The following is a 20,784-nucleotide window of genomic DNA, read 5'->3' as shown; positions in this document are numbered from 1 at the left end:
GATTTGGATGATCTAAGAATTTTTGTGGATCAATGGGTATTAGGATTTGACGATGGAATCTGAGAGGATTATATATGATCCTGGCGAGGGGTGGGGGGTCCTGGTAACATATAGTGTGGTGAGGATAATGAGGAGTTCGGCGGTGAAGATTAAGGCAATACAAGGGATCCAAATATTGTTTCAGTTGGGGACATTGCTCCGTCGTCAACTCCATGGTTTGAGTGGAAGCCGTTGGTGTATGTGCTGAAGCTACTGGCTTGTTTTCCCGTTAGAACTTCCTCTCGGCGCCTCCCTCTCCCTCAATGAAAATACGTTCAACACAGACAAAAACTTCATTACCTTGACCATGTGGCAGGACGACAAACTGCATAAGGTCTGTAGGTTCGTGTTGTTGTCAAGTTTGATATGACAAATTAAGAGGCTGACAACATCCTCACTATCTCATTGAGATGTATCGCAAATCCACCACTGTCCCTTCATACTATATATATATATATATATATATATATATATATATATATGTATATATATATATATATGTGTGTGTGTGTGTGTGTGTGTGTGTGTGTGTGTGTGTGTGTGTGTGTGTGTGTGTGCGCGTATGTATATCGTCCTAAGTTAGACTGAATAATGGCAGTTAAGGGGACTCTAATAGGCGTTCTCTTGTTTATCTTAAAAAGAAAAAAAATAACAAGACCATTACAATGTTACTGTAATTTAATCTACGCAGAGCGCCATGTACTGAACACTTGTAATTTACAAATAGATAACAAATGTGCAACAAACAACAGCTGTACAACCAAGGTGGGGTACTGAAATGTACAAGTTTTAAGTAGTAATTTTTTTTTTGGGGGGGACTGTAGTGAAACCCCTACGGCCCAGTGTCACGCAGCACTGTTCTATGACTGATCTCCACTTACAGTAAGGAAACTGATCACATGACTGCCTTTCCGTTACCCTTTCCTTGAGCAAAACCTCCATGACTCTCTCTTCGACGCCACAAGGTCCCCAAGGATAGAAGCGATGGTTATTGGCGACGAAATGCCCTCTCTCCATATCTTTATCGCGTATTTCTCTCTCTCTCTCTCCATATTTCTCTCTATCGCCTCTCCCTCCCTCCCTCTCTCTCTCTATCTCTCTCCATATCTTTCTCTATCGCGTCTCTCTTTCTCTCTGTCTCTCTCCATATCTCTATCGCCTCTCCTTCACTCCCTCCCTCTCCCTCTCTCTTTCTCTGTCTCTCTCCATATATTTCTCTATTGCGTCTCTATCGCGTCTCTCTCTCTCTCTCCATCGCCTCTCCTTCCTTCCCTGTCTCCCTCCCTATCCTCTCTGTCTGTCTCTCTCCATATTTATCTCCATCGCCTCTCCCTCCCTCCCTCCCTCTCTCTTTCTCTCCCTCACTCTTTCTCTCTCTCTCTCTCTTCTCTCTTTCAACCTGGGGGGTAAACGAAGCTCCTTTATCGCTGATTGGCTCACCAGGGCCTGTGCAAATTGCACTGTGGCATGATGTCTATTTGCAGTGCAATGACTCATTCGGACAAGGCTTTAGTCAGTCAATCAGTGCTGAGAGATGCATGGGCATGAGCATTTCTCCCATGTTAAACACACACACACACACACACACACACACACACACACACACACACACACACACACACACCTCGTGGAACTAAGGCCGTCCGGGTTCGACTCCCGTCCAGGGCTGAAATAATTTCAGTATCGCTGAGCTGTGGAGTGTTACTCCAACTCTCGTGGGAGGGGAGTGTGTGTGTGTGTGTGTGCGTGTAAGGTCATAGTATTACCCATAGATCGGTCATACGACCTCTGAGCTCTCATTCGGGAGGTTAATAACTGTCGATCACGGGTCCAACATGTGATCCAAGACCATGGTGAATCACACACACACACACGCACGCACGCACAAACTAAAAATTTCTCGGTAAAATGTGAACATGTTTAGATTGTTCTATTGAGAATATCTAAAATTTGCAAGTTTCAATATTTGGAAAGAAAACTCCTTTGACATACAAGAACTTTTAAAAACTGTTTCTGGAATCTGCGAATTTTCGTTTTGGTTAATCGAAATTTTCACATTTTTGATGTTTCCAATACTGACAACTATATTCTGGGCGTATACTGTATAATTTGTATGCACATACGAAATCTACCAATCCGTTGAGATTTTTTTTTCATTTAAATGAAAATTAATAATATATTATAGAGGTGGTAGAAGAACGCGAAGAAGAAGAAGAAGAAGAAGAAGAAGAAGGAGAAGAAGAACCGGAAGAAGGAGAAGAAGAAGGCGAAGAAGAAAAAGAAGGCGAAGAAGAAAAAGAAGGCGAAGAAGAAAAAGAAGGCGAAGAAGAAAAAGAAGGCGAAGAAGAAAAAGAAGGCGAAGAAGAAAAAGAAGGCGAAGAAGAACGCGAAGAATAAAAACGCGAAGAAGAAGAACGCGAAGAAGAACAACGCGAAGAAGAACAACGCGAAGAAGAGGAAGCCCATGAAGACTGTGGACGAGATTAATTTTTGGTTGACTGCATCCATGAATCAATGTGCCCGAAAATTTCCGGGAATTTTTTTCGTGCATTCTCCCGAAGCCTTGTGCTAATCCTGCATTTATAACCCGAAGGCTCCTCCATCTCGGTAGTCTTTCAACCGATTCTGGTGAATTCATCGACACACAAACTACACAGAATAAAACATGGGACTGGCATGCCAAACACACACACACACACGGGCGCACACACAAACACACACGCACGCACGCACGCACACACACACGCACACACACTGACAAAGTCACAAATGAATTACCCCGCATTTCACGTGGCCTTCAGTCCACACGTCATGGACCTGACAACGAAAAGAATCTAAAAGGAAATAAATATACAGGGATCAGTAGCAAGCACATTTTTTGTCACCAGTATGAAACCCCCAATCTCTGTCTATAAACAATTCTCAAAGGGACATGTGAGGAATATATATATATATATCTATATATATATATATATATATATATATATATATATATATATATATATTTGTGTGTGTGTGTGTGTGTGTGTGTGTGTGTGTGTGTGTGTGTGTGTGTGTGTGTGTGTGTGTGTGTGTGCGTGGTATTAATTCACCTGTAATACCCAACTCTTTTTTCGTAGTTCATCTCAAACCCTTTCTTTTGAACGCTCAAAATGCATTTTGATTTATAGTATTCTTGTGGTCGATGGTCAACGATTTTTGTCTGCACCAGATATCGAGATTAGCGGATAGATTCAGTGTACCAATGTTTTAAAACTACGTATCTTCAAAGCTCGCGGTCTTTCATTGCCACTGCTCCTGTAGGACTGAGCGGATGTTGGGCATTCTTACAGCCATCGTGTTGATAGTTGATAGCTAGTTAACACTGTTGAAAACGCGTCTAAATCAACCCATGTCAGCACAGAGTTGTTTTTTGTAGTTGACAGGACTGGAACTGACGAAGCCGAGATCCCAACAACATGATCAAAGCTGACGATTAAGGAAATCTGCTCTGAATCAGTGGGAGACAGCTGACGTTAGGAGAGGAAATTGATATGTGTCAGCTAGATGGAGCCGACACACCACAGGGAGGCAAACTGGGACTTTATGCACTGGCAGGAGGGACCTCACGTTCGTGAGATTTGTCATGTAGTCCCGTGAGAAATGGTCACGGGTTTACTTCTCCCGAGGTCGGGCGATTTCCGGGTTGCAAAGGTATAAAGCGTGAGTTGTGGTCATGGGCCATCTAGACCAACGTTTCTCAAACCTAAGGTTCCCCGGAACCCTAAGGTTCCGCAAAAGGTCCCAAAGGGTTCTGCAAAAGGTCCCAAAGGGTTCCGCAAAAGGTCCCAAAGTGTTCCGCAAAAGGTCCCAAAGGGTTCCGCAAAAGGTCCCTAAGGGTTCCGCGAGAACAAGTGAGATAAGCTAAAGCACTTTTGATTTTTTATTTAGTTTCATATACGTAATATAATTAAACACGCACGACATATTCTTGGTTATTGTAATAATGTAATGTAGACATTATCCTATCTAACCTATTATTACAATGAAAATAAAATGAAAAAGATATATATATATATATATATATTTTTTTTTTTTTTTTTTTTTCCGCAAGGGTTCCTTGAGACATGCAATTTATTTTAAAGGTTACGCAAGGGTAAAAAGTTTGAGAAACGATGATCTGGATCGTGCTCGGGCAGGTGGCTGTCACCGACATCGTCCGGGAGAGGAATGTCTCTCTCTCTCTCACACACACACACACACACACACACACACACACACACACACATGGCGCAGTTGGTAGAGCTCCCGGCTGCCACTACGGAGGCCCGGGTTCGAATCCCGCCCAGGGCTGAAATAATTTCAGCATCACTGCGCTGCGGGTTGTTACTCCAACTCTCGTGGACGGGGAATTGTGTGTGTGTGTGTGTGTGTGTGTGTGTGTGTGTGTGTGTGTGTGTGTGTGTGTGTGTGTGTGTGTGTGTGTGTGTGCGTGTAAGGTCACAGCATTACCCATAGATCGGTCATATACGAGCTCTGAGCTCTTTTCCGGTAGGGAAATAGCTGTCGATCACGAGTCCAACACGTGATCCAAAGACCATGGTGAATCACACACACACACACACACACACACACACACACACACACACACACACACACACACACACACACACACACACTGTACATGTATTCAGTTTTAGAATAAGGGAGATGTCAAGCGAATATGAAGAACACGTCAATCGATCAATTACCTCTCATGTACTTCTTGCTTCTTGTCGAGATCCGCAGCCTCTAGGTGTCCGGCAACAACCACCGGAATGACACACAAACCACTCAAGGAGGAAATATTGTGTTGTCTGAGTGAGGTCAAAGTAGGGCAATGTGGAATGAAGTGTTCGGTGTTTGCGCGGGGAGGTAACCCAACGTCGGCCTAAAAGGAATAGTAAAAACGGCTTGCGGCAAATCACGGGGCTTTGCCCTATCAGGGGTTTCTCACTTCCCTCCCCCGCGTGGGAGTGGTGTGGTGGCGAGTTTGTATGCATCTGGGGCAATTGGTTTCAGTGGGCAGGCCTGTTCTGGTTTGGCAATGGTTTAAAGCTGCACGGTGCCTTGCCCCAAGTCACAGTGCAGCTGGTCTTTCTCGTCATAAGAGGCATTTCTCTGCAAGAATTTGGTGCTATGCCCCCCTGCACTGGTGTGGCGTGATCGGAAGCGTGCTGATCTCGCATTCCCTTAGCAATGGGTTCGAACCCTGCGTTCCTCTCAGATTCCCAGAAGTGACTGTTACCCCAGCAATCCAAGTGCATGAGGCAAAGGTGACGGCTTCGGCCGCAGCTACTCAGCGCCTCCTGATGTAGGCTCCTCACTTTCTTCTTCTTCTTCTTCTTCTTGTAGTGTTTGTTTTGTGATCTCTGTGTGTACGTAGTTTTGTATGGACGTGTGAGAAAAGTTTGCAGGAGTGACGCGGTAGAGGTTGGCGCAGTCGTGCAAGTCATGGAATGGTATGAAAGAGGCCTTTTTTCAGCAGTGGACTGACTGATTGATTGATTGTTGTGAGGTGCTGGTGATGGATTGCTGTTAGATGTTTGGGCAGTTACCTGTCTGGTGTTTTTGTTGTCAGTTGGTTGGACAAATGTGATTAAAGACCTAAAATCGATCAATTTATCATCTTTCCAGAGCCAACTGCTTCGAACACAAACATGAAGATAACTAAAACCGACCTCAGCTATCTTTCCAGAACCAACAGCTTCGAAAGCAAAAATAAACCAAAACAGACCCAAACTATCTTTCCAGAACCAACAGCTTCGAACGCAAAAATAAACTAAAACAGACCTCAACTATCTTTCCAGAACCAACAGCTTCGAAAGCAAAAATAAACCAAAACAGACCTCAACTATCTTTCCAGAACCAACAGCTTCGAATGCAAAAATAAAGATAACTAAAACAGACCTCAACTATCTTTCCAGAACCAACAGCTTAGAACGCAAAAAGAGACCTCACTGAAACCGACCTGAACTGGCACTAAGGCACCTGATTCAGTGCCACCACCCTCAGGCACTCCCCTCCCCCACTCCCGACGAAGTGGCACGTTCAGGAATGAAGCCCCCTTGAGGCCAAAGAACGTTATGAAGAGAAACTCGAAATTTCGTGAAGAATTAATTCATCTAAATACGCTACAACTCCTCAGGTACCAAGGGCGTGGTGGGACCCTGGATATAAAGTAGAGTGCCACTAGATAAAGAAGGGATAACACGATCTCCGATTCAGTACGTTTTACGTAAACAAGCCGATTTGTTATTTCTATGTTAGAAATTTAATTAATAAAAATAAAATCCTACGCAGTGAGGAGTAAGAAACCCATGGTAGGGCAAAATCATGTCAGTTACGTCAAACCGCTGGATATATATATATATATATATATATATATATATATATAATATATATATATATATATATATATATATATATATATATATATATATATATATTTTTTTTTTTTTTTTTTTTTTAAGGACTATATTGGGTCGCCTTCCTGACTGACCAAGGATATCAAGATAATTTTCTTTTCTCTGAACAAAATCACCATAAACTGACCAGAAGAAAATACAAGGGATTAAATCACGAGAGCCTTAATATGGCAACTACTCCTTAAAACGTCCGAAGCATGAGTCTGATATCCCAATACAAACAAAAGTTTTAATCGCCACAACCTTTTTTTATATTACTTCACCTACGTTTACATACACCCACAAACACTTCCAGTTACCCAACTTCAGCAAAACCAATCAGCTCAGCATACAAAACTACGAACTATTGATAGCCACTCTTCCAACCAGCTGTTATCGAGAGGTCGTCTGCAGACATCTGGTTCGCCACTTCTGCCTGGTAGCTGCCTGCACACAATAAGGACCAACTCTGGAGTTGACATCTGCCCTTACAGTGAACACGTGAACCATTTTATAATTCACAAGTCGATGCATTTAACTATATACCAATACACCCTTCCACCTTCCTTACTAAATAGTCCTTCACCAATTTCTGTACCACAAACGTCGTGACGCCTTCTCAAGTCAGTATTCATTATCCAAGTCTCACAGCATGGAACACAAGCAACTTGAAGATTCTGATCTAAAAGTCCTGTTGCATGAATAGGAACAACGCCATATACTGATTGAAAAAATCCATAGCACCAACATGGGCCATGCCAATCCTTCGAAGGACTTCCTGGCTTGACCCACGATCAAGATATGTGAAGCTAGCCAAGACTTGACGTCCCAACCGGAAGGACTCGACCCTTTCCTTCAGTAAAGCTCTTAGTCTCGGTCCAGAAGACCTCGAGTCTCAACGGTCGCAGACTCTCCTCCCTGTGCAGTGACTCGAGGGTTGCGACCTCCAACAACGACTCCGCAAGTTATTCGCCCACAAAAGATAAGGTCGGTGACCTTAGTGTTGGTAGTGGGGATGTTCTCCAGTGACACGGATTGGGGACTCTATCCAATACCCTTACGGGATGACGAGGCAATCCTGCTTCAGACTTGAATTGTGAATGACGAAGCTGGACACGCCTCCACACTTCGTAGAACTGCCTGTCTTGGAGTATAGGTCAAACATCAAAGTCATTAACATCTGCAGGATTCCTAAGGACCCCCCCCCCCCGGTAGATCCTCGAGTGTTCCGCGATACACACGCGCGCGCGCACACACATGCACGCACACACACACACACACACACACACGATCTAAGACAATGGCGAGTCTCACACACGCACGCACGCGCACACACAAACGGCTCGACGGTGTAGCGGTACTGTTTTCGACCGCTAATTCACCCACCCAAGTTCGAGTCACGCCTAGGGATCATCAGCATCGATGCATTGGGAGCCGGTACTCCAACTCTGGTGGCCAAGGATCTGTGTATGCGTGTGCGTCTACGTGCGCGCGCGCGCGTGTGTGTGTGTGTCTGTGTGTGTGTGTGTGTAAGGCCACAACAATAGCCATACATCGGGCCATATGCCCTTAATTCTCATCCGGGAGGAAAATTAATGTCGATCAAGTGTCCAACAGGTGTATCACACACACACACACACACACACACACACACACACACACACACACACACACACACACACAAATGCTTGTATATAATGTATGTATGTATACACAAAGCGCTTGTGATATGGGAGGAAAAGGGAGAGTGAGTGAGGAGGGGAGAGGGTAGGAGGTGACCCACTTTCCTGCCAGGGACACACATACGTCACGACTCTTCACACGTCTGTTTTCAGATTTCCTCTCCTCTTTTCTGTTTTCAGATTTCCTCTCCTCTTTTCTGTTTTCAGATTTCCTCTCCTCTTTTCTGTTTTCAGATTTCTTCTCCTCTGTTGTTTTCAGATTTCCTCTCCTCTTTTCTGTTTTCAGATTTCCTCTCCTCTTTTTTGTTTTCAGATTTCCTCTCCTCTTTTCTGTTTTAAGATTTCCTCTCCTCTTTTCTGTTTTAAGATTTCCTCTCTCTTTTCTGTTTTCAGATCCCCTCTCCTCTTTTCTGTTTTCAGATTTCTTCTCCTCTTTTCTGTTTTCAGATTCCCTCTCCTCTTTTCTGTTTTAAGATTTACTCTCCTCTTTTCTTTTTTCAGATTTACTCTCCTCTTTTCTGTTTTCAGATTTCCTCTCCTCTTTTCTGTTTTCAGATTTACTCGACTCTTTTCTGTTTTCAGATTTCCTCTCCTCTTTTCTGTTTTAAGATTGACTCAACTCTTTTCTGTTTTCAGATTTCCTCTCCTCTTTTCTGTTTTCAGATTTACTCAACTCTTTTCTGTTTTAAGATTTACTCCTCTTTTCTGTTTTCAGATTTCCTCTCCTCTTTTCTGTTTTCAGATTTCCTCTCCTCTTTTCTGTTTTCAGATTTCCTCTCCTCTTTTCTGTTTTCAGATTTCCTCTCCTCTTTTCTGTTTTCAGATTTCCTCTCCTTTCCTCTTCATTTCCCCCCCATTCACTCCTCGCCAATCTTTTCCGACTCTTCTTTTCTAAATTCTCTTTCTCCCTCTTTCCCTTTCTCCCTATTTATTCAAGAATGGAGGAGAATGCAAGAGACCATAAGACCTACATTAGACAGTTCAATGCCCACTATCACCTATCAGAAGAACCAGAATTATCTCCCAGCCACTTATCTTAGGAGCTCATTAACAGCCTCACTTCCATACCAAGGTGCAGCCCTGGGGTACTGACACTCGGTTCCCGGACCGGGACCAAGATACCTCTCCATAAAATCTTTATAATATTTCCTTTCCCTTTTCCACTCTGAAGAAATGACAGCTGGATCTTGCTCCTCTCCTACCAGCCAATGCGGGGCTGCGGGTTTTCAAAGAAAATGGACGGCGAGGCGGTAATTACTAATTATTTACATACACACACGAGCGCGCCAGATCACACGTACAATATATACGCGCACACACACACACACACACACACACACACATATTTTATATATATATATATATATATATATATATATATATATATATATATATATATTGGAACAAAATACAAATGGCAAACAAGTCTTTCCAATATTCAAATCCAGCAGTAGCGAAGCCTTGATCCCAGGCCTCTTAGAAAGATATATATATATATATATATATATATATATATATATATATATATATATATATATATATATTTTGTGTGTGTGTGTGTGTGTGTGTACATATATATGAGAGAGAGTGAGAGAAGGGGGAGGGAGGAAAGGAAAAGAGAGAGAGAGAGAGAGAGAGAGAGAGAGAGAGAGAGAGAGAGAGAGAGAGAGAGAGAGAGAGAGAGAGAGAGAGAGAGAGAGAGAGAGAGAGAGAGAGAGAGAGAGAGAGAGAGAGAGAGAGAGAGAGAGAGAGGAGAGCGAGGGAGGGGAGGGAGAGAGGAAAAGAGGATGGAAGAGAGAGTCATAGAGAGGGGGGAGAGGGAGAGGGAACGAGGGAGCGGAATCAGATGCATAAAGGAAGGTAAGATGATACCATTGAAGGAGCCACTTTCGAGCCATCTGGCTTCCATTTGACCGACGGAAAGAGAAAGAGAGAGAGAGAGAGAGAGAGAGAGAGAGAGAGAGAGAGAGAGGGGGGTCGGGGCACCATGAAAAGGAACTAGTGACCCCCTAACTAAAAAAAAAAAAAAAAAAAATAATAATAATAATAATAATAATAATAATAATAATAATAATATTAATAATAATAATATTATTAATAATAATAATAATAATAAAAAGTCGCCCTACAGTTGTCGACACCCCATCAACGAAGCTTGGCAGCCAAACACAAGTCGTCATCCCTCAAAACAAGGCTGGCAACAGCAGCAGCAGCACATCGGCAAGAGGAGAAAAAGACAACAAAGAAAGAAACGAAAAACAAAATCGCATCTGTGACGTCACGTCGCCGAGGACCACCAGACGTCTCCCACAGAAGCAAAGGTCAATGACGTACAAACTATACTCGCATGTGACGTGTGCGCGTGTGTGCGTCTTTGTGTGTACACGTGTTGGACTACAACGAGAATGTTGTCTTTCATCTCACGCTCGATTCAGTAGTACAAATAGTCTTTTTATTTTTGCCGGCCTTTGCTATGACGTGAGAGAAAGAGAAGCATTGAAAAACACACACACACACACACACACACACACACACACACACACACACACACACACACACACGCCACACGACTCGGTGGCTCAGTGGTAGAGTTCCCGGCTGCCACTACGGTGGTCCGGGTTCGAATCCCGCCCAGGGCTGAAATAGTTTCAGTATCGCTGCGTTGCGAGTCGTTACTCTAACTCGAGGGCGGGGAGTTGAGTGTGTGTGCGTGTACATCGGCCATATACGAACTCTCAGCTCTCTTCCGGGAGGGAAAATAGCTGTCGATCACAAGTCCAACACGTGATCCAAGACAATAGTGAATCGCGCGCGCGCACACACACACACAGCCAGCTGTGCACAACTGTGTCAGTGCAGCTGCTTCTCCGCCCACGTTTTGACGTCATGTCGCTACAGCCCGCGATGACCAATCAGCGCGTCGTATTGATTGTGACGTCATGGCGCTGCCACGGGCCCGACGGGCAGGTAGAGCACGAGAAAGCCAGAGCAAATATACTTATGACAACGTCACCTGACAGTCAAGTACCTACTGACACGTACTAGTGTCAATATCCTAATTCGTCCACAAACACACACACACACACGAACGCAAGCACACATATATACACATACACAAACATACACAGAACCGTTACTGTCCCTCTTGAGCGAATGAGTGGTGTGTGTGTGTGTGTGTGTGTGTGTGTGTGTGTGTGTGTGTGTGTGTGTGTGTGTGTGTGTGCGTGTGTACGCTTGTGTAAAGTTACAGCATTTCTGGCACAGGAGTCTAAATGCAAGCACTGCATTCTCGTCCGGGAGGATAATAGCTGTCGATCAAGAGTCTAGCACGTGATCCAAGATCACAGTGAACATACACACACACGCGCATGCGGGGACATGAATGCTTGTCTGAGTTGGATGGCGCTCCTGTTTGCCCGCGCGACCGTTGCGTCCGTTAAATAACGGTCATCGTCCGGCGTGTTCAAACAAACCATCCGTTAGGGAAGGACATTAGCCAGAAGGAAGATGCAAACACTGACCACACGAGGGACGTTGCAGATAATTCAAAGCCTTGCCTGGTCCATTCAGCTCTTTGTTTAATTAAAATTTGGAGAAGGACAAAGATAAGTCCATCATCAACCTCCGAAGCTCTGTGTTTAAGTCACTATCTTATCTGGTCTAGGCGTTATCTATGTTTATCATCACTTTCATGCTCATACCGAGGATATTGTTCAAATGGATTTAGTGAATTCGATCGTTAAGTGACCGTTGACATTCTTTTGTTGAATTCAATGCAACCACTGATCCTCTCGTGCACTGAGGGGTACTTGTGATTTAATCCTAACATCTGTGTATCATCCTTTCAACAGCGAAAGGATTCATGTTTGTATGTGGGCGTGTGGCGCGCGCACGCGCACACACACACACACACAGTGAGAGAGAGAGAGAGAGAGAGAGGATAGCGGGAGCAGAGGGAAAATGGAAATAAACCTACTATATTCAAAGGAGGGACGAAAATAACCATTGCGGAGTGTCACATTGGCCCCTTGCGCCTCCCCCCCCACCCACCCCGCCTCCATCCCATCCACTCCAGCGGACACTCCACCCTCCTCATCCACTCCCTCCTGGCCTCTATCAGCACCTCCCATCCCACCAACTTGGTTCGTAAACACTTATTATTATTTTTTAGTCGTTTTAACAAATTTTTGGCCATAAAGCACGTGATATATCTCATTCTGGTGACTTCATGTCGTTACTGTTCAGCTGAGAGAGAGAGAGAGAGAGAGAGAGAGAGAGAGAGAGAGAGAGAGAGAGAGAGAGAGAGAGAGGGGGGGAGGGAGGGAAACTACGTAGGCTCAAGTCTTGTACAGGAAGAACTATCTTCCTCTAAAACCTACGAAGGAGAAGCTTTGGACCATGAAGACCTGCTGATGAAACCACGTCGAAGTTTCCCGAACAAACAAGAACCCCCCCCCCCCCCAAAAAAAAAAAAAAAAAAAAATCCAGAAAGTTATCTCCTAACTCGCAAACTACAGCGGCGATGACAACTTCGGTGGTAATAACTTCGGAAAAAATAAACAACTTCGGACTTGTTTTTGGAGAGAATATGACTCATCATCAGTTAACTACCCAAACCCCAAGAGTTCCTCATCAGCTGATGAAAGAAAAATGATAATAATAATAATAACTATGTTATGAGGCAGGGCAAAGGGAAAAGTGGAGGCGATTCTGGAAGAGGTAGTGGGAGATGAGGAAGAGGAGCAGGAAGAAGAGCAGGAAGAGGAGGAGGAAGAGGAGGAGGAGGAAGAGGATGAGGAAGAGGAGGAGGAGGATGAGAAGGAGGAGGAGGAAGAGGAGGAAGGGGGGAACTGAGGAAATAACGACTAGTCCTCCGTCTCTCTATTCCCCCCTTCTCTTTCTCTCTCTCTCTCTCTCTCTTTTCATGGCTATGATGACGTCACCATGAATTGAAAGGTAAACATCGTCTTCAGTGCCATTTGCAAGCAGAACTTTGTGAATACTGTACGGCGTCCAACACTGAATGCACTACCTTCACTTGGGTGCCACAATACACCGATTCCCCCCCTCAAAAAATAATAAATAAATAAATAAATAAATAAATAAATAAATCGGCACCTCGACTTAGGCTCCTGGTTTTCCTTCCACCAGGTGATTTTATTCAGCTGAGGAGCTTTCAAATTATTCATCCTTAGTAACGGACCGGTTTTTTTTTTTAATTTCTTCAAGAAGATCTATTTTCCAAATTTCTTTAGTCTGAAGGACAGGGTTTACGATTCTTTTTAGATTACCACGAGGGATAAAGATGAAATTTCCTTCAATTTGATTTCTTCCGTACGTAAAATGAAATACAAAATAGATGCATGGCAAAATCTGGAATTGAAGAATACTAACGCACCTGCTGTAGCGATTTGAAAAAGAAAAGGATAATAAGACAAACAAGACGAAAAAAGGAGAGAAAAAGAAGACGAAGAAGACGAAGAAGAAGAAGAAGAAGAAGAAAAGAAGAAGAAGTAAAGAGGCATTCTAAATCGCTGCGCGGCCTTAACATGATCAATGTTATTGAGAATATTCTTATCCTCATGTCCTTACAAAAGTTCAAAATATCACTGCTCTTGTGGAAGCTGCCCCTTCCGATCTCGAACTTTCGATGACCACAAAGCATCTCATTTATTTATTCATTTATTTTTGAGGTGGGGGTGTCTGTCACCTGCCCGGACCTAAACCTTGGGTCAATCCGGAAGACCTTGCAATAAAAGATCTGACAGCCCGGCATTTCATTGTAATCGGATAGGATAGTGGTAGCAGTAGTGTTAGTTCATCTTCTATCCCCTAGTTACCCTGTTTTCTTAACTGTAGCTTAGTATAGTAAACACAAACAGCCTCGATAGGGCTAGTAGGCCTGCTGTTGTTTGTTCTTCCTTTGTGTTCCTTTGAGAGGTGTCTGTGTGATGTGGCGGTGTCCAGAGGAGATCAAGGAAGTGTACTAAAATCTGGATTAGGGTACTCACATCAGATAAGGCATGGAAGTCGTCGGTGAAAGACTGTTGGTGCGGGTGGGTGCTGTGTGGCTGCAGTTCCTTGAGTTGGCCATATTTGCGACTGGCCAGCCGTTTCCGCTTCTCTTCCCATCGCTGCCGCTGTGTCCGTTCCGAGCTCTCGTCTAGGCCGAAGAACTCACGGGTGCTCTTCTTCACGTATCTGGCGAAGGAGGAGGAAGAGGAACATCGAGGGTGAGTACGTACAAGAAGGAAAGGGCTTCGGGTAACATGCGGGTGTATGGGTATCCATGCACCCATTTGCGATTGTGTGAGGATGCGCACACGCATACACACACACACTGTCGGTCACGAGTCCAACACGTGATCCAAAGACCAAGGTGAACACACACACACACACACGATATAAATGGCGGAACTGTAAAATATTAACTTTAACATATAAAACACTACTAGGTAATCTTCCACTTTCGCAAGTTTCCATATAAAAAAAAAGGCTATTAGGAGACTTATGTTTAATCACGTGGTGTCCACAGAGAGCATACAAAAGTTCGAGAAATGTCTGGAGACAGAGTACCGTGGGGGAAAACTCGTATCTTGTGAAACACAACAGAGGAAAGTTGGGGTACAGTCTGCCGTGTTTCGAATGCTGCCTTTGTGTCGTTTGGGTGATTTGCCACCTGGGGGACTGTTTGACAATGCGCTGACCAACTGTCGCCTCTGGAGAGGGGACAGTTGGTCATACAAAAAAGAAAAAAAAAATAATAATAATAATAATAAATATAATAGATAAATAAATAAGAAATAAATTGAAATGACGAATAAATTATTAAAATAAAAATAATAATAATTTAATAAAAAATAATAATAGAACACAAACTCTGGAGAGCGGACATTGGTCATACAAAAAAATAAAATAAAATAAAATAATAAATAAATTAAAATAATAAATAAATAAATAAAATAAATATTAAAATATGAAATAAATTAAAATAATAAATAAATAAACAAAATAAGAATAATAATAAATTGATAAAAAAATAATAATAAAATACAAACAAACAAACAAATCAATCAATAATCCAATAAATAAAATTATCTTGCAAATGGAGTTGAACGAAGAACATCATCATCGGGGTCTAGTAGTATATTATGAGACGAGATTACAAGGAACCGGCCTAACCAAGAGAAACCTTCAGTTCATCATCAGCACATCTCAAAGGCTCAAGAAGGTTAGGATATGTCGCCAGAAAGGTCGGAGAACAAGGAAAAGAATAAACTTGAATCATTTTCGGGAAGACACAACGACACGAGACCAATAGGAAACTGTGCTCAGACATCGAAGAGGATGCTGCGACCCTCGAGGACAGCGGATCCCTACGAGCATAAAGCCTACGAATGAAGGTAGTCAGCACCAAGCCCTTACGTACCGGGTGGCACTAACTGATTCACTTCCGTGTCACGTGGCACTATTTTATTCACTTCAGTGACACGTGGCACTACTTTATTCACTTCCGTGCCACGTGGCACTACTTTATTCACTTCCGTGCCACGTGGCACTATTCACTTCCATGCCACGTGGCAGTATTTTATTAACTTCCCGTGCCACGTGGCACTACTTTATTCACTTCCGTGCCACATGGCACAACTTTATTAACTTCCGTGCCACAATTTTATTAACTTCCGTGCCACGTGGCACTACTTTATTCACTTCCCATGGCACTCCTCGGGGGGGAAGTCCCCATCTCGATTAATTCTAATCTCTATTCGTGCAAACGTACCACACTGTCCGAAAGACACAGAGCGGCCGTGGTGCCGAAATGGTCCACCAGACTATACACAGACACGTAAAATACACGTGGACTAACGCGTGTGTATATATATATATATATATATATATATACAAAAGGCTGCTGGCCCGGAAGAGAAAAATGAAGGTGCTATTATGTATAGCGAGGGTGATCTAATTACGTACTCGGGAAAAAAGGTGGGGGGAGGGGGAGGGGGAGGCAGTTTGGGAAAAAAAAAGATAAAAGAAAAAATATATATCAGCGATATTGCAGGCCAAAAGAAGGGTGAAATTACGGTCGAGGAGAGTTGAAATTACGTGGGGGCGGGGGGAGGGGGGGGGCGAAAAGAGGTGGAATTATGGGCGAAAAGAGGTGGAGTTATGGGCGAAAAGAGGTGGAGTTATGGGCGAAAAGAGGCGCGCTTGTTAATTCCCCATCCAGTGTGGATCTTTTTTCTTTCTTTCTTTCTTTATAATTTATTATCTTTGGTCATTTCTGTAGAGGCGGCTACGGTGGAGGGATTTCATTAAAGGAGGAGCAGGGAGGTGACCGAGGACGAGCAGGAGGAGGAAGAACAAGAGGAGGAGGAAGAACAAGAGGAGGAGGAGGAACAGGGAGGAGGAACAAGGAAGAAGAGAAGCAAGGAAGAAGAGGAACAAGGAAGATGAGAAAGGAAGAATAGGAGGAGGAAGGAGAAAGAGGAGGAGGAGGAAAATGAGGAAGAGGAAGGAGGAACAAGGAAGAGGAGGAGCAAGGAAAAAGAGGAACGAGAAAGAAGAGGAACGAGGAAGAAGAGGAACAAGGAAAAAGAGGGGTAAGGAAGAATAATAAGGAAGAAGAGGAGGAGGAGGAAAAGGAGGAGGAAAAGGAGGAGGAAAAGGAGGTGGAGGAGGAGGAAAAGGAGATGGATGAGGAGGAAAAAGGATGAGGAGAAGGAGGAGAGAGGATGAGGGGGAGATGGGGGAGAAACGGAGGAAAAAGAGGAAGAAGAGGAGGAGGAAGAGGAGGAGGATGGTGAGGGGGGAGGATGAGGGGAAAGATGAGGGCGAGAAATAAGGGAGAAGAGGAATACGAGAAAGCGGAGGAGGAAGAGGAAGAGGAGGAGGAGGAGGAGGAGGAGGAGGAGGAGGAGGAAGATGATGAACAGAAGCAGGGGGAGGAGAAAGATGAGTATGAGGAGGAGGAACACAAAGGAAATACAAACAACAGCAGGCCTACTGGCCCTAACGAGGCTGTTTGTGTTAACTAAACTACACTACAGTTAAGGAAACAGGACAACTAGGCGATAGAAGATGAATTAACACTACTGCTATCACTATCCTATCCAATTAACCCAATTGCGATTAAATGTCTGGTTGTCATATCTTTTATTGCAAAGGCTAATATTCTATTTGCGGATTAGATTCCAAGTATTTATCTAAGCGATTTTTAAATGTTGTTATCGTGTTACTTTCAACGACAGTGGAAGGTAACGAATTCCACACGTTAACAACCCGGTTAAAGATGTGCTTACTTTCGTTCGTAGAGAATCTTTGCCAATTACTTTGAAATGGTGGCGTCTTCTTGTATTTGATTGGTCTAATAAGAAGTAATCTTTGACATTAATGTTGTCAAAGCCTTTGAACATTTTAAAAACCTCAATCAAATCTCCTCGCATTCTTCTTTTTGAGAGGGAGAATAAGTTTCGAGGAAGAGGAGGAGGAGGAGTAGGAGGAGGAGGGGGAGGAGTAATAGTGGCAAAGGAAGAGAGAAGAGCTGGAAGAGGAAGAAGAGAACGAGGAACAGGATTAAGAAGAGAAGGAAGAGAAGGAAGAGGGGAAGTAGAAGGCATAGGAGGAGGAGGAGGAGGAGGAGGAGGAGGAGGAGAAAAAGAAAGAGGATTAAAAAAAATGCCCATCAGTGTGGCCAATAGCCTCCGTGATGCAATCTTCCACTCTCTCTCTCCTTCTCCTCTTCCCTCTCCTTTCCTCCCAGCCTCCTCTCTATCTCCTTCTCCCCCCTCTCAGCCTCCCCTCTCTCTCCTTCTCCCCCTCCCCTTCCCTCCCATCCCATTCTCTCTCTCCTTCTCTCCCCTCTCAGCCTCCTTCTCCCCTCTCCTTCCCTCCCAGCCTCCTCTCTCCTTCTCCCCTTCCCTCCCACTCTCTCTCTCCTTCCCCCCCAGCCTCCTCTCTCTCTCCTTCTCCCCCTCCCCTTCCCTCCCAGCCTCCTCTCTCTCTCTCCTTCTCAGCCTCCTCTCTCTCTCCTTTCCCGCCTCCCCTTCCCTCTCCTTCCTTCCCAGCCTCCTCTCTCTCTCCTTTTCTTCCCTCTCAGCCTCCTCTCTCTTTCTCTCCTTCTCCCCTTCCCTCTCCTTCCCTCCCAGCCTCCTCTCTATCTCCTTCTCTCCCCTCTCAGCCTCCTCTCTTTCTTCTTCTCCCCCCTCCCCTTCCCTCCCAGCCTCCTCTCTCCTTCTCTCCCTTCTCAACCTCCTCTCTCCTTTCCCCCCTCCCCTTCCCTCTCCTTTCCTCCCATCCCATTCTCTCTTTCTCTCTCCTCCCGACTCCCAAAACTTCCTCTTCACCTATTGTGTTCCGTCCTCAGACTTTCCAGAAGCGGTCAGCGGTAGGTTCCGGGAGGGCGGGGGAGGGGGGGGTCCCCCTCCGCCAATAGCCGTGGGAAACGGGGTTGGTAGAAGAAACCAGTCGACGAGGAGTCTAAACAGCAACACCAGGGAAAGATGGCGATACTAGGCCACTAGGACAAAATCTAGATCTAAGAAGGAAATAGACAAGAACTAGTTTACCAATAGGGTGCTTAACAAATGGAAAAGACTTAGTAACCATGTAGTAGTGAGTGCTGAAACTATTGGTTATTTTAAGAGGAGGTTAGATAACTTTATGGACGGGGATACAAGGTGATCATGGATATGGAACTGCCTAGTGTGGGCCTTATGGTCTCTTGTAGTCTCCTTTATTCTTATGTTCTTATACAACGGCAACAGGACACCATGAGGGTAACAGGATACTTTTAGAGCAACGGGGACAATGTTAGGGGAACAGGACAATGTTAGGGGAACAGGACAATGTTAGGGTAACAGGACAATGTTAGGGTAACAGGACAATGTTTGGGTAACATGACAATGTTAGGGTAACAGGACAATGTTAGGGTAACAGGACGATGTTTGGGTGACATGACAATGTTTGGGTAACATGACAATGTTAGGGTAACAGGACAATGTTAGGGTAACAGGACAATGTCAGGGTAACTGGACAATGTTAGGGTAACAGGACAATGTCAGGGTAACTGGACAATGTTAGGGTAACAGGACAATGTTAGGGTAACAGGACAATGTTAGGGTAACAGGACAATGTTAGGGTAACAGGACAATGTTAGGGTAACAGGACAATGTTAGGGTAACAGGACAATGTTAGGGTAACAGGACAATGTTAGGGTAACAGGGCAATGTTAGAAGTATAGGGTAGTGCTAGGGCAGCAGGACAATATCAAGGCGAGGATGTTGTTGCCAATGTGGGCATTAATTATCAACTCTTAAGGCTTTATTACATTGGGCTAGTTTTCCTCCAACTGTTGGAGCAAATTTTCAGCTTGCAACTTTCAGGAAGGAATCGAATACACTGGAGAAAAATAATTGTCCTCCAGCATATCAATTGACATTTTGTGTAATTTGTTGAAAAAACAAAATAAATTGCCATAGTGATTTTACAGCAGAAAAAAAAAAAAAATAAATAAATTAGAGGTGGATGGTACTGACAATTAATTGGAGATTGAAGGAAAATTAGCCCAATGTGATAATGACTGAAGATTAAAGTGTGCTATGCCTTTCGGTTTCCCTGGAATGATTAAAATTGCCTAACGACAGACAGGAGAAATGTTTAAGTTGTTGTTAGCAGTAAATTTGTTAATTGACATTGGATCAAACCGATCTTGATTAATCCTTTAATGTCTATATTCAATGGTTTTATCTATTCTGGCTGCCGCCAAGCTATTCTATTCAGTTGAAGGAAAAGATCTTACTTCTCAAGAGGCCAAAGGATACCAACATTAAATACAACTTCTTACAATGACATCAGTGCTCTGTTCACATTATTGTAGCATGTATTTTATTCCTTTCTACCGGTCTGCAGAAACCAATGACAAGTACCTAAATGTAACACTCCAGCGAGATGGATGTCTGAATCACTTTCCATTGTCTGTCTTCAAAGCCCATCAACACCCTCACTTTCATCTGGAGTGCAACCCTGAGGGGCTGACCTACAGTCCCTCAACCAGACCTATGACCTCTATCAACTTTGTATCTCCTCCACATATCACAGGAGATCTATAGGGAACAATCTCCTCTTACTCCTATAAGCTGGTGATATGGATACAGTCCCATATATAACACACACAAAGGCCCTGTGGACCGTTGCCCGCTGCTGTGGGGTTGCGGGTTTCCAGGCATTTGACCTCGAGGTAACAGTTATCGTTATTATTATTACCAGCCTATATTGGTTCAACATAATCAGATTCCCTAATGAGTACATTGGGGGTCGAGCGAAAACAAACCAACAACAGCTGGGATTAATGAACACAACCTCCATCCTTGCAATTATGCAATCATCAATTAAAAGAACCGGTTTCTTTGTATGAAAATCATAAATGATATTGGATGAGTAATTGGACTTTGAAATGCAATGGAGCATGAAATCACAGAGGAAAAAAAATCCTTCTACTTTATGCCACAAAGAGTATTATCTTTCCTTTTAATGTATCAACATTGAAAACCAAACTGCAAAACCAAAATTCTATTCTAAAAGTTTATTTGTGAATAAACAAACTTCAGTGAAGTACAGACCTTCAGTGTGCAGATTTT

The 20,784-nt window shown here is 43.8% G+C and overlaps 1 protein-coding gene across 2 annotated transcripts in view; it reads right to left on the bottom strand.

Annotated features, from left to right (window-relative positions):
• The window catches only part of rho-5 (rhomboid-5), a 109,363-nt gene that overhangs the window by 74,221 nt on the left and 14,358 nt on the right, over positions 1–20,784 (bottom strand). For both annotated transcript variants that reach the window (XM_076185525.1, XM_076185527.1), the window contains exon 3: positions 14,158–14,347. In XM_076185525.1, coding sequence (XP_076041640.1) covers positions 14,158–14,347 — 190 coding nt within the window. The remainder of the gene's footprint in view (positions 1–14,157; positions 14,348–20,784) is intronic.

Source organism: Oratosquilla oratoria, chromosome 5, assembly GCF_046742065.1.
Source record: "Oratosquilla oratoria isolate Oo_2021 chromosome 5, ASM4674206v1, whole genome shotgun sequence".
Classification (NCBI taxonomy): Eukaryota; Metazoa; Arthropoda; class Malacostraca; order Stomatopoda; family Squillidae; genus Oratosquilla; species Oratosquilla oratoria.
This window is presented reverse-complemented; position numbering and strand designations above follow the sequence as displayed.